At 52.5% G+C, this 14,758-nt stretch overlaps 1 protein-coding gene across 2 annotated transcripts; it reads left to right on the top strand.

Moving 5' to 3' along the window:
- Nucleotides 1-4,962: 4,962 nt before the first annotated feature.
- On the top strand, nt 4,963-7,778 carry LOC145511681 (uncharacterized). 2 transcript variants are annotated; one of them, XR_014058049.1, is made up of 5 exons: nt 4,963-5,186; nt 6,168-6,294; nt 6,540-6,722; nt 6,982-7,151; nt 7,484-7,778. XR_014058049.1 is itself a non-coding variant. In XM_081505329.1 (5 exons), the coding sequence occupies exons 1-5, from the start codon at nt 5,154-5,156 to the stop codon at nt 7,536-7,538; spliced, it is 492 nt and encodes a 163-aa protein (XP_081361455.1). In that variant the 5' UTR covers nt 4,963-5,153; the 3' UTR covers nt 7,539-7,778. The 2 variants fall into 2 exon arrangements, 1 of the variants encoding a protein (XP_081361455.1); XM_081505329.1 differs by having other exon boundaries at nt 6,540-6,646.
- The last annotated feature ends 6,980 nt before the right edge of the window (nt 7,779-14,758 follow it).

The raw sequence follows: 14,758 nt of genomic DNA, 5'->3' as shown, positions 1-14,758 counted from the left end.
TACTATCTGATTCCAACTCTATGACATTCTGGAAAAGTCAAAACCATGGAGACAGTAAAAAGATCAGTGGTTGCCAGGGGTTAGAGGAGAGAAATGAATTGGCAGAAAGCAGAGAAATTTTAGGGCAGTGGGACTAATCGGGATGATAGTAGGATGGCAGATACATGTCATTATATATTTGTCCAACCCTTAGAAAGCACAACACCAAGAGTGAACCCCAAAGTAAACCATGGACCTTGGGTGATAATGCCGTGTCAGCGTAGGTCCGTGGTTAGAATAGCTGCATCACCGGGGGGGTGTTGACGTGGGGGAGGTTATGGGAGCAGGGCTGTGTGTGTCATCTCTCCGCCTTCCCCTGAGTTTTGTTGTGAACCTGAAACTGCTCCAAAAGTTCAAGTCTGGTTTTTTTGTTTTGTTTTGTTTTGCCGCTCTGGGTGTTGGTTGCACTGCGAGGGCTTTCTCCAGGTGCCACGAACGGGGGCTCCTTTCTAGCTGGGGTGCTCGGGCTCCTCACTTGCAGTGACTTCTCACGTTGCAGGGCATAGACTCTAGGTGTGCAGGCTTCTTCTGTAACTGTGGCTCGTGGGCTTAGATGCCCTGCGGCAAGTGGGGTCTTCCCGGACCAGGAATCAAACTTGTGTCCCCTGCATTGGCAGGCGGATTCTTAACTACTGGAGCACGAGCTCTTGTTGTTCAGTCGCTCAGTCATGTCCGACTCTTTGCAACCCCATGGAGAGCAGCACAGCAGGCTTCCCTGTCCTCCACTCTCCCAGAGCTTGCTCAAACTCCCGTCCATTGAGTCGATGATGCCATCCAACCATCTCGTCCTCTGTTGCCCCCTTCTCCCACTGCCCTCAGTCTCTCCCAAAAGTGTCCAATGTGCTACTGGAGAAGAGCAGAGTGTCAGGGAAGCCTTCAAGTCTGTTTTTTTTTAAATAAATACCCCAGGGCTGCCAACCTGGGTGTGGGATGTAGGCATGGCTGGATCTCAGAAGTTGTCTTCTTGCTGTCTCTCTGTGCCCACGGAGGTTGATGGGGTGGACGGGGCACCTTTTCACTTGATCACCCAGGACTCAGGCTTACAGTGCACCACCTGCTGGAGTCCCTCCTCTGGGGCTAGGAAGACGGGGTGGGGGTAGGTGTAGCCGTGCTTGGGAGACCCAGGGCTTCCCGGAGAGGATGCCTCGTGGCAGTCCTCGTGAGCAGAACAGCAGCCCTCACCTCAGAGAGCAAGGGGTCTTCCCAAGCCCCCATCACTCCCAGGCTGGCCGAGACCCGACTCGGCAGGAGCCACCCACCCCGTCTGCCTGGGACTCTGCTATAACTGGAGCACCTTTGGGGGCTCTCCCATCAAATATTTATTTCCAAACGTCTGAAGATTTTCTTGTAACTCAGGGCCTGGTCATAACACAAAAAAAGTAAGTATTGAGGACTATTCAATCCATCAGGGGATGAATGAACAACATAATTTTTAAAAGTTATTAATCATTCGTGCAAAGGATTGACTCCAAAATAGAGAGGTGGAGAATCTAACCCCTCATCATGATGGAACTGTTGAAATCCACAAACTCCTCCTAGCTACCCACAGCCCCGTCTCTGAGCTGCGGGCCGGGCCGGCCTGCTGGACATGCGAGGCCTGAGACAGCACAGCATAGGGCGGGGAGCTCTCTTTCATCTCAGCCTCCCTGACCCTCAGCCTCTACAGCAGCTTTTAGATCTCAGCGAAGACGGGGCGCCTTTAGCCGGTCTGATTAAAATATAACCGCCCCTCCGAGAGGCAGGCCTGAGACCTCCAGCTCCATAAAGCAAACCATCCTTGGCAGCCCGTCAGATGCAGAGCGTGGCTGGTGACTGCAGCATCCCTGAGCAGGGAAGTCCCTGTAGCCAGCCAAGCCAGCCCACAGACCCAGACACCAGGCCTGGAGAGGAGCAGACCCTCACCCACGTCACACGGATAGCACGACTCCATCACAATAACCACACACCTCCCTCCTGGGCTGCCCAAGGAGCAGGACGGGGTGACCGAGAGACACACGGGGGAGTGAAGGTCCCCTGGGCCCTGACGCCAAAGCAGCATGTCCACTCCGTCCAGTGGACAAAGGGTGAGACCACATTCAATTAGGCCAGTGAACAAAGCAGTGAAAAAACACACTCAGAATCACTTGATTCCCAGAAGAATATGTGAGAAGAACCTTGGCCAAAACACTTGGGCCACCAAGATTTGAGGTCCATCCCTATGGGGAGACGTGTGTGACATACAGGCCAGACCTCCCCCCAGGAACCACAGACTAGTTCAGGACAAGGCTCACCAGGGCCACCCACCAAGCTCCAAGCATGCTAAGCGGGGCTCAACACCCCCCTGCCTGCCCCTCTCCTTCCTGCAGCCCTGGCGGGGAAGGGGGACAAGGAGCCCCTCTCCAGAGTCTCCTCCTGGTTTTCCCAAAGATGGAGCCAGTTTTGGCAGATTTATCCAATAAAGTGATAAGAACTTTAAATTTTGAGTTTCAGATAGTCAGTGAATATTTTTATTATATCCCCATTGCAGAGAAACCAGAGATCAAATTGCCAACATCCTCTGGGTCATCAAAAAAGCAAGAGAGTTCCAGAAAAATATCTATTTCTACTTTATTGACTAAGCCAAAGCCTTTGACTGTGTGGATCACAATAAACTGTGGAAAATTCTGAAAGAGATGGGCATACCAGACCACCTGACCTGCCTCTTGAGAAATCTGTATGCAGGTCAGAAAGCAACAGTTAGAACTGGACATGGAACAACAGACTGGTTCCAAATAGGAAAAGGGGTATGTCAAGACTGTATATTGTCACCCTGCTTATTTAACTTATATGCATAGTACATCATGAGAAATGCTGGGCTGGAGGAAACACAAGCTGGAATCAAGATTTCCAGGAGAAATATCAATAACCTCAGATATGCAGATGACACCAGCCTTATGGCAGAAAGTGAAGAAGAACTAAAGAGCCTCTGGATGAAAGTGAAAGAGGAGCGTGAAAAACTTGGCTTAAATTACCTCAACATTCAGAAAACTAAGATTGTGGCATCTGGTCCCATCACTTCATGGGAAATAGATGGGGAAACAGTGGGAACAGTGGCTGACTTTATCTTTTCGGGCTCCAAAATCACTGCAGATGTTGACTGCAGCCGTGAAATGAAAAGACGCTTACTCCTTGGAAGGAAAGTTATAACCAACCTAGACAGCACATTAAAAAACAGAGACATTACTTTGCCAACAAAGGTCCATCTAGTCAAGGCTATGGTTTTTCCAGTGGTCATGTATGGATGTGAGAGTTGGACGGTGAAGAAAGCTGAGCGCCAAAGAATTGATGCTTTTGAACTGTGGTGTTGAAGAAGACTCTTGAGAGTCCCTTGGACTGCAAGGAGATCCAACCAGTCCATCCTAAAGGAGATCAGTCCTGGGTGTTCATTGGAAGGACTGATGTTGAAGCTGAAATTCCAATACTTGGCCACCTCATGCGAAGAGTTGACTCATTGGAAAAGACCCTGATGCTGGGAAGGATTGGGGGCAGGAGGAGAAGGGATGACAGAAGAAGAGATGGTTGGATGGCATCACCGACTCAATGGACATGAGTTTGGGTAAACTCCGGGAATTGGTGATGGACAGGGAAGCCTGGCGTGCTACAGTCCATGGGGTCTCAAAGAGTCGGACACAACTGAGTGACTGGACTGAACTGAATGTTACATGGGCTCTCACTTCAGTTCAGTCACTCAGTTATTTCCGACTCTTTGCGACCCCATGAACTGCAGCACACCAGGCTTTCTTGTCCATCACCAACTCCCGGAGCTTACTCAAACTCATGTCCATAGAGTCAGTGATGCCATCCAACCATTTCATCCTCTGTCGTCCCCTTCTCCTGCCTTCACTCTTTCCCAGCATCAGGGTCTCTTCCAATGAATCAGTTCTTTGCATCAGGTGGCCAAAGTATTGAACCTTCAGCTTCAGCATCAGTCCTTCCAATGAATATTCAGGACTGATTTCCTTTAGGATTGACTGGTTTGATCTCCCTGCAGTCCAAGGGGCTCTCAAGAGTCTTCTCCAACACCATAGTTCAAAAGCATCAATTCTTCATCACTCAGCCTTCTTTATGGTCCAACTCACATCCATACATGACTACTGGAAAAACCATAGCTTTTACTATTCGCAAATCTGTTGGCAAAGTAATGTCTCTGCTTTTTCATATGCTGTCTAGGTTGGTCACAGTTTTTCTTCCAAGGAGCAAGCGTCTTGTAGTTTCATGGCTGCAGTCACCATCTGCAGTAATTTTGGAGCCCAAGAAAATATGGGCTATACTTATACTGAAAATGATTTCTTGACTATCTGAAACTCAAATTTAACTGAGCATCCTACATGTTATCTGGTGACCCTCGTGGGAGCCCTAGGCTGCTGTGGCTCATGCCAGGTCGAGAACCAGGCCGTGCCCCCGAGGCCCCATCCATGGGGAGAATGACGATCCGCCTCCTCCACCGCCCTACCCCCACTCCTTGATGCTGACAGCGGAGGCCGCCTCCTACTCCTCCTCAGAGTGCGGATGTTTCCTTTCGTTCACAGGTACACATAGTAGATGCACGGTTATCATCTGTGGGGTTGGATGGATGAGAGTCAGATGCTGGAGGCCAGCTGGCCATGGGGCTGAGATCTGGCCTGGGGGAAATCAGACCTGGGGCTTAGTCCCCTAACCTTCTTCCTCCCTGCCCTGATTTGGCCACCGGCCCCACCGGTCACCGGGGGCCTGACCTCTCCTTACTCCCTGTTCCCAGTGGACACGAGCCAGGAGGAGCCCAGCAAGGAAGACAGGGCTCAGGCACCTCTGTCTCCAGGCCAGCTCCCATCCCCACAGCTCCCCTCCCCGAGATCCCCCTCCTCCAGACCCCTCCCCCCAGACCCCCAGACACCCCGCCCTCCCCCCACCTCTCAACGGTCCTCTGACTCCAAGGCCTGGAAATGTGGATACACTGTAGCTCTCCCCCTCTCTCAGGCCGGGGGAGAGAACCCTAGCAGGAGGAACCTGGGGCAGCAGCCAGACTACTCGGGACCCAGGCTCCCATCAGGGTGGTTGGGCTCCTCTCCTGCCCTGACAGCTGAACCAGGGGGGCCTCGGGCTCCAGCGAGGACCCGATGCTGGCCTCCCTGCTCGCCACCCTCTGGCAGGTAGACGTCCAGAAGCACCCCTGAAATGTCACTCCTGTCCACGAAGCCCAAGGGCTGCCCCCCAGTAGCCACAGAGCCCGCAGCCCTTCCCATGAGGCTGAGGGCCTGTTGAGGGGGAGGCTGGTGCCTGACCAGAAGCACAGCTCTCCTGGCATCTGCCCCCACGTCCCAGCGACAGCATTTGCTCCGTCTCTAACACGATGTCAGGCCTCCTGCTGCCGGGGAGAAGTCTCCCATTCTGAGCACCAGGGCTCCGGTCTATTTTGCGGCAGAGTTGAATGCAGCTCTGAAAAGGAGGCAGAAATGACAGGGAGGAGAAGTGGGAGAGGAGAGGCAGGGCAAGCCCGTGGGATTGGGGAGCTGGGCTGGATGCCGGCAAGACGCTGGCTTCCGTCAGCAGAAACTGCCTTTAGGTGCAAAGCAACTGACTGGGAAACTCTGCTGAGGACGGTCCAGGGAGACAGTCCCTTTCTGCTGCCTGGGCATCGGGGGAGGACAGATGGGGCAAAGGCCTAAGCAGCCGCTGTGAGTGGAGCCTCCAGCACCTCCGCCCAGAGGAAGAGAGAGGCATTGCCGGACCCCTCGACAATCCCCCAAGGGAGCAGTGGGAGCCCTGCTCCAGAGCTAGACTGCTGGCGGAGGGCGGGGCAGGCAGCGACCACCACCGGCTCACACTCACCACGGCGCTCCGGGCTAGAGGGGACCACGGCCGATTCTCTGACTCCAGGTCGTCAGGCGGTGGAGGGTTCTAGTGGCAAGCTGGTTCTTCCAACAGCACCCTCTCAGCCCCTCTAGGACCCCTCTGAGTTCAGGGTCCATGGGCCATTCCCCAGGCGTGGATGCCCTGCCCGGGTGGCCAACAAGCTCCCCAAGCTTGGCACGTCCAGTCCCGCAGCCCTGTCTTCACCCTTGTGGGCCATGTGTTGGTTCTACGGCTGCCCACCAAGTCATCCACTGATTAGATCTTGGTTCCCTCTGAAGGTCAGATGCCTCAGACAGGAGCCAGACTTGTCCTGGGGTCTCAGTCGTCGAAATCCCAGTGAAGACTGGGCTCTGAGAAGACTTCGGAGCGAGGGGTCAGGACCTGCTGTGACCAGGACACCTCACGGTTAAACATTAGTGGTCATGACTCAGTCCCCAGCCCAGGGGAATTGCTCAGGGAGGCCAGCGGGCCCCCTGTAGGCCTCACAGGCTGCTGGGGGGGGGGGGTCACTCGGGCAGACCCGCCACTCCCACGGAGCCCCGTGGTCCTGCTGGGGCCCTTCGCGGGGCTTGCCTTGACCCCAGCCCCTCGGCCGCAGGGTGGGAAGGGACCTTAGGTCGGCCTTACCATCGCCGCCCCCTCATCAACAGCTGGAAGAAAGGAGTCAGGGAAGAGGAGGAAGCTGGGACGGCGTACGTTTTTTAGAAAGAATCTGCACGTCTGCAACTCCAGCTCCGGAACAACTAACTTCTTGCTGGTATCTGCTCAGAAACTGTGGTCCCAGCTGACAGGCTAATTACCCTGTTCAATGCACTGAGAGCTGGAGAAACAAGGTGGCTGATGAGAGGGCAGTGAGGAGGGGCCCAGGGCCGGCTCCCCTGTGGAGGCCACATGTGCCCTGAAGGAGCCCGATGGGGGCCCCCAAGGAGGGCTCAGCTTCCACTCAGGCCCTGCTCACCCCCCAGAGATGGGCCTCCAGCAGAAGTATGGCCTGGGAGGGTGTTCAGCCCAGGCTAGGGGCCAGGAAGGGAGTGGTTCCTGAGCCCCTAGACAAAGGAGGAGGATCCCCAGGCCTGACATTGCTCTGCACAGAACCTTGCAAAAGGCAGGGCTCAGGAGGGAGTCATGCTCACCATCAGGCGCCCCAGCCCTCCGGCCTCCACCCAAGCCCTGACCACCTCCATGGCTATGCGGCGTGTGACTGAGATGCTGCCCAGCCTCTGCCTTCCTCTCAGGATGCCTTCCAGCAGCAACAGCAGCAGGTAAGGGCCCTGGGACAGGAAGCTGCCCTGGGGACCTGGATTCTGCACGGGGACCTGGATTCTGCACGGGAACCTCCCCTTCCTGGATTGTCTTCCCCAAGGCTGGGGGAGCTTCATGAGGGCTGCCCTGCCTCCCCAGGTCTCCCTCTGCCTGGAAGCAGGCGCTGCTCAGTGGCAGGTGGGACAGAGAGAGGAGGGAGGGAGGCCACGGTGATTGCCCAGCACTGGACACCCGGGCAGAGGGGCCTCCAGGTGAGGGAGGCAGCGAGACCATGATTCCACAGGCAGCTCCAGGTGCTTGACCCGGGGCGTTGCTCTCTCTCCCACCACAGCCAGCAACAGAGAACAGAGGAAGTCATCCACAGCAGAATGATGAAACCGGGATGAGCAATTATTCCAGTGACTTTTTTAGAGCGAAAGCAGAGACGAGGGTTACGAAGGAAGTAGAGGGTGAAGAGAGGCCTGAGCCTCGGAGTGTCTTGTTTTGATGGTGATTTTATGAAGAGCCATGTCAATTTCCACTTAAATCCCCAGCCTGGGATCCCTTCGCCAAGGATTCTATTTTAAAATGTTGAGAGCACTATTTCAGGGCAGAAATCAATAAAATGCACCCAAAAAATAGAAAAAGGAGCCTACAGAGCAAAGCGTCTTCCTGCCTCTTACTAAGTGCTATCTTTTTTAACACATCAAGAGCTGCAGCTTTTAGCTTAATTCTGGGGTCTGCAGTCAGTCTACTTAGGTATTTTTACCGCCAGGGAGTGTGCACCATCTTATCCCAACCTCCATGACAAGGTAGACAAACCACAGTCATTCAGGGTTACATAGCCAGAGTTCCAGCCTCGGGGCTCCCAGTCACCGTTCACAGATCCAGGCCCTGGAATCTGGGTGCACAGCAGCTTAAAATCCACCAGGAAGCCACGCGCAGCTTGAGGAAATGAACAACCAAACCCCACCCCCCCAAGCTGGGTGACTCCCAAACTGCAGGGAGAAGAAACATCACGGAGCTCTGGTGCCTCTGAGGCAGGACATGGGAACCACGGGAGGTGGACAGATGGCAAGACGGAGGGGCGGGGGGGTGGGGGACCACCCTGACCCCTGCCAGCTCCCAGGTGACCCCCTCCCATCAGGATATGCGCCCTCCTTCCCACCCCACCTCTGGATGCTGTCTCTAACCCCACTTTGGAATTTTGTCTTTATCTTTCCCGTGGACCTAGTGTCCTCAGAAGGTTTCCCTGACCCCCCAGGGCCTATCCTGAGTTGGAGGAGAGGCAGCCCAAGGAGAGGAAGGGAGACAGCAGAGCAGACAGGATACCTGGACCATCTTGGGTGAAGGGACCACCAAGAGGGGGAAGTAACCCAGCTAGGTAGATTCCACAGGCGGCCCCGGGAGAGAGCAGGGCCCTGCAGGCTGAGACCCAGGGGAATCTGGGCAGGTGTGCTGGCAGTAGCCTCCCCCACCCCAAGCCACAGTCTCCTTGGCAGAAATGGAGGTTGGGCCGGACCAGCACAAGCACTTCCTATGCTGTGGGATGCCGTCATGGACTGTGTTGGGCGAGGGGCTGGAGACCTGGCGGATGCCGGACCAGAGTTCAGCAGGCCTCCCTGCCTCTCTGCCCCAGCTTCCCCTGGGAGTCCATCACCCAAACCCAGACCGGGCCTCAGAGCTTCTTCAACCTGGAACTCACCCGGGCCTGAACGTGAGGGTCCGTGAGGTCTGCTGCCCTTGTAGAGACAAGCCAGGGGCCCCTCCAGGAGCTCCGAAGCCTCAGCTGAGGTCACCACCTGCCAAATCCTTGTCCTGATGCCAAAGACATCGCCCCCACCACAACCCCATCTCTGCCGGCAGGAAGTAGTGAAAGCTGGAATTCAGAAGCATCCAGAAACCATCATGTGCACCTTTGCTGGCAGGCCTCCATCACCCTGCAGGGCAGGTGGAAAGGAAGCTGAAGCACGGGGTGGCCAGGGCGGGGCTGTGGAGGAGCTGGCCGTGGAGGAGCTGGCCGTGGAGGAGCTGGCGCTCGGCCAGGCAGGAAATGCGTGAGCTTCCCGTGTGGGGCTGGTGTCAGGAGGAGGGTCGTGAGCAGCAAAAACAGAAGCCTGGAGCTTCCGAACATCTCAGATGTCTGCCTTGAAGCCGCAACCAAAGAGGCTGCCAGGGTTACAATTATCACAGAAAAGGACAAAGGGAAGCAAACCTTCACCGGAGCTTGCAAGGTGCTGTTGCTCTGCTCCCTGCTTCTGAATCAGCTCCAGGGAAGACACGCCTCTGAGGACCCATCTCACAGATGACAACTCCAAGGCCAGGCAGGAAACATCACAAGCCATGGATGAGCAGGATTTGAACCCAAAGCCCCACCCAACACACACAGCTTCACTTGGGACCAGCCCTTCATCACCTCCTTTTTCCATTCCCACCTAGGTCACCCCTCATCAGAGACCCTCATCCCCAATTGGTTCAAGGTCCTCATAACAGGGAGGCCTTTCCTGACCACCTCCTAGAAACCATTCCCACGCCCTTCACCTGACCTTGCCATGAGCACTTGCTTCTTAACTGTATAACTATCCCCACTAGAATGTAATTCTATAAAAGCAGGGACCACATAGCTATTGCTCATCTTTGCATTTCATCCCAGGGCTCAGACTTGTACCAGGCACATAGGAAAATTTCCATAAATGTTTGTGGAATGATGCCGGATTTCATTCATTAATTCAACAATGACTATCGAGTACCCACTGAGTGCCTGGCACTAAACTAGCCCTGGGGATAGAGCATCAAACATAGCAGAGCCCTTGCCCCCAGGAGGTCACATTCAGGTAGGGAAGACAGATGAACACACACAAGACAAGACATCTCAGGTGGAGCTAGTGAGGTCACGGATGGGAATTAACATGGTCTCAAGGAGACAGATGCCATCTGGGCACGGAAGTCCTCAGAGTTGCTGTGACATAACTCAGAGGAGGAGGGAGGCCAGGGGGGATCTGAGGAAGGGTGCTCAAGCCAGAAACAGCAGGTGCAAAGGCCCTGGGGCAGAAGAAAGCTCAGTGTCCAAGGAAACTTGCAAACCAATGTCGGCCCTGCAGAGAGCAGAGCTTCCTATGGTGACTGATTATCCCACCAGGGACAGCCCAGCTCACACAGACAGCCAGAATCCACGAGGCTCTGGCCCATCTCTCATTTTTACCCCAGTTGGCCCTCCACGGCAGAGGGGTCCACCTTGGCCCACCCATGCCTAATCCCCTCCTCTGCCCATCCTTATAAACGTCTTCATCCTAACTAAACACTCAGTTCAGTTCAGTTCAGTCTCTCAGTCGTGTCCGACTCTTTGTGACCCCATGAATTGCAGCACGCCAGGCCTCTCTGTCCATCATCAGCTCCCGGAGTCTACCCAAACCCATGTCCATCGAGTCAGTGATGCCATCCAGCCTTCTCATCCTCTGTCGTCCCCTTCTCCTCCCACCCCCAATCCTACCCAGCATTAGGATCTTTTCCGATGAGTCAACCCTTCGCGTGAGGTGGCCAAAGTATTGGAGTTTCAGCTTCAACATCAGTCCTTCCAATGAACACCCAGGATTGATCTCTTTTAGGATGGATTGATTGGATCTCCTTGCAGTCCAAGGGACTCTCAAGAGTCTTCTCCAACACCACAGTTCAAAAGCATCAATTCTTTGGCGCTCAGCTTTCTTCACCGTCCAACTCTCACATCCATACATGACCACTGGAAAAACCATAGCCTTGACTAGACGGACTTTTGTTGGCAAAGTAATGTCTCTGCTTTTAAATATGCTATCTAGATTGGCCATAACCTTCCTTCCAAGAAGTAAGCGTCTTTTAATTTCATGGCTGCAATCACCATCAGCAGTGATTCTGGAGCCCAAAAAAATAAAGTCTGACACTGTTTCCACTGTCTCCCCATCTATTTCCCATGAAGTGATGGGACCAGATGCCATGATCTTCGTTTTCTGAATGTTGAGCTTTAAGCCAACTTTTTCACTCTCCTCTTTCACTTTCATCAAGAGGCTCTTTAGTTCTTCTTCATTTTCTGCCATAAGGGTGGTGTCATCCGCATATCTGAGGTTATTGATATTTCTCCCGGCAATCTTGATTCCAGCTTGTGTTTCTTCCAGCCCAGCATTTCTCATGATGTACTCTGCATATAAGTTAAATGAGCAGGGTGACAAAATACAGCCTTGACGTACTCCTTTTCCTATTTGGAACCAGTCTGTTGTTCCATGTCCGTTCTAACTGTTGCTTCCTGACCTGCATACAGGTTTCTCAAGAGACAGGTCAGATGGTCTGGTATTCCCATCTCTTTCAGAATTTTCCACAGTTTATTGTGATCCACACAGTCAAAGGCTTTGGCATAGTCAATAAAGCAGAAATAGATGTTTTTCTGGAACTCTCTTGCTTTTTCGATGATCCAGCGGATATTGGCAATTTGATCTCTGGTTCCTCTGCCTTTTCTAAAACCAGCTTGAACATCTGGAAGTTCCTGGTTCACGTATTGCTGAAGCCTGGCTTGGAGAATTTTGAGCATTACTTTACTAGCATGTGAGATGAGTGCAATTGTGCGGTAGTTCGAGCATTCTTTGGCATTGCCTTTCTTTGGGATTGGAACAAAGACTGACCTCTTCCAGTCCTGTGGCCACTGCTGAGTTTTCCAAATTTGCTGGCATATTGAGTGCAGCACTTTCACAGCATCACCTTTGAGGATTTGAAATAGCTCAACTGGAATTCCATCACCTCCACTAGCTTTGTTCGTAGTGATGCTTTCTAAGGTCCACTTGACTTCACATTCCAGGATGTCTGGCTCTAGGTGAGTGATCACACCATTGTGATTATCTGGGTCATGAAGATCTTTTTTGTACAGTTCTTCTGTGTATTCTTGCCACCTCTTCTTAATATCTTCTGCTTCTGTTAGGTCCATACCATTTCTGTCCTTTATCGAGCCTATCTTTGCATGAAATGTTCCTTTGGTATCTCTAATTATCTTGAAGAGATCTCTAGTCTTTCCCAATCTGTTGTTTTCCTCTATTTGTTTGCACTGATCGCTGAGGAAGGCTTTCTTATCTCTCCTTGCTATTCTTTGGAACTCTGCATTCAGATGGGAATATCTTTCCTTTTCTCCTTTTGTTTTTCGCTTCTCTTCTCTTCCCAGCTATCTGTAAGGCCTCCTCAGACAGCCATTTTGCTTTTTTGCATTTCTTTTCCATGGGGATTTTCTTGATCCCTGTCTCCTGTACAATGTCACGAACCTCTGTCCATAGTTCATCAAGCGAGGCGGCTGCGATGGCTCGGCGCAGAAGCGTGGCCGAGAGGAGCTAGGCCTGGCCGGGGGCCGGGATCCGGGGGCTGTGGCCAAGAGGGGCTAGGCCGGGCCGGGGACCGGGGGCCAGCGGCGGCGGCCAAGAGGGGCTAGGCTGGGCTGGGGGCCGGCGGCGGTGGTGGCAAGAGGAATTACCCAAGGCCCAAGGTAAGAGAAACCCAAGTAAGACGGTAAGTGTTGCGAGAGGGCATCAGAGGGCAGACACACTGAAACTAAAATTACAGAAAACTAGCTAATCTGATCACACGGACCACACCCTTGTCTATCTCAGTGAAACTAAGCCATGCCGTGTGGGGCCAACCAAGACGGATGGGTCATGGTGGAGAGGTCTGACAGAATGTGGTCCACTGGAGAAGGGCATGGCAAACCACTTCAGTATTCTTGCCTTGAGAACCCCATGAACAGTATGAAAAGGCAAAAAGATAGGACACTGAAAGATGAACTCCCCAGGTCAGTAGGTGCCCAATATGCTAATGGAGATCAGTGGAGAAATAACTCCAGAAAGAATGGTGGGATGGAGTCAAAGCAAAAACGATACCCAACTGTGGATGTGACTGGTGATAGACGCAAAGTCCGATGCTGTAAAGAGCAATATTGCATAGGAACCTGGAATGTTAGGTCCATGAATCAAGGCAAATTGGAAATGGTCAAACAGGAGATGGCAAGAGTGAACGTCGACATTCTAGGAATCAGCAAACTAAGATAGACTGGAATGGGTGAATTTAACTCAGATGACCATTATATCTACTACTGTGGGCAAGAATCCCTTAGAAGAAATGGAGTAGCCATCATGGTCAACAAAAGAATCCAAAATGCAGTACTTGGATGCAATCTCAAAAACGACAGAATGATCTCTGTTCATTTCCAAGGCAAACCATTCAATATCACGGTAATCCAAGTCTATGCCCCAACCAGTAACGCCGAAGAAGCTGAAGTTGAACGGTTCTATGAAGACCTACAAGACCTTCTAGAACTAACACCCAAAAAAGATGTCCTTTTCATTATAGGGGACTGGAATGCAAAAGTAGGAAGTCAAGAAACACCTGGCGTAACAGGCAAGTTTGGCCTTGGAGTACAGAATGAAGCAGGGCAAAGGCTAATAGAGTTTTGCCACGAGAACGCACTGGTAATAGCAAACACCCTCTTCCAACAACACAAGAGAAGACTCTACACATGGACATCACCAGATGGTCAACAGCGAAATCTGATTGATTATATTCTTTGCAGCCAAAGATGGAGAAGCTCTATACAGTCAGCAAAAACAAGACCAGGAGCAGACTGTGGCTCAGATCATGAACTGCTTATTGCCAAATTCAGACTTAAATTGAAGAAAGTAGGGAAAACCACTAGATCATTCAGGTATGACCTAGATCAAATCCCTTATGAGTATACAGTGGAAGTGACAAATAGATTTAAGGGACTAGACCTGATAGACAGAGTGCCTGATGAACTAAACACTAGCTGATTCCAAAGCCATCCAAACTATGACTTCAGCCCAGCCAGGCTGGGTCTTGTTTGCATCATGCAGGCTCTTTGCTGCAGCGTACAGACTTTCTAACTATGGCATAGCAGCTCAGTAGTTGCAGCACACAGGCTCTATAGTTTGGCATGTGGGCTTGGTTGCTCTGCAGCCTGTGGGATCTTAGTTCCCAGACCAGGGATCAACCTGCATTTGCAAGGCAGGTTCTTAATCACTGGGCCACCAGAGAAGTCGTCATACAATGGAATATTGCACGCATACGTGCTCAGTCACTTCAGTTGTGTTTGACTCTTTGTGACGCTATGGACCATAGTCCACCAGGCTCCTCTGTCCATGGGTTTCTCCAGGCAAGAATACTGGAGTGGGTTGCTGTTTCCTGCTCCAGGGGAAATTCCCAACCCAGGGATTGAACCCAGATCTCCCACAATGCAGGCAGATGCTTTACCAACTGAGTTATGTGGGAAGCCCAGCCTGCCTGCAATGCAGGAGACGTAAGAGACGCGGGTTCAATCCCTGGGATGGGAAGATCCCCTGGAGGAGAGCATGGCAATCCACTCCAGTATTCTTGCCTGGAGAATCCCATGGACAGAGGATCCGGACAGGCCATAGTCCATGCGGTCGCAAAGAGTCAGACACTACTGAGTGACTTAGCAGGCAGCACGCACACATATTTTATATTATACGTATTCTGATGGTCAGGGACTCCAAGACCAGAGAGGGTGAACAAGCTGCCCAGAGCCACACAACCTGAAAGGAGTAGAGCCAGAACTTGGAGCACTCCTGTCACTGGTATAGGGCTTATC

Source organism: Giraffa tippelskirchi, chromosome 6 (genome assembly GCF_054371585.1).
Source record: "Giraffa tippelskirchi isolate mGirTip1 chromosome 6, T2T-mGirTip1v1.2.pri, whole genome shotgun sequence".
Classification (NCBI taxonomy): domain Eukaryota; kingdom Metazoa; phylum Chordata; class Mammalia; order Artiodactyla; family Giraffidae; genus Giraffa; species Giraffa tippelskirchi.
Note: the sequence above shows the minus strand (reverse complement) of the source record. Positions and strands in the feature narration are given on the sequence as shown.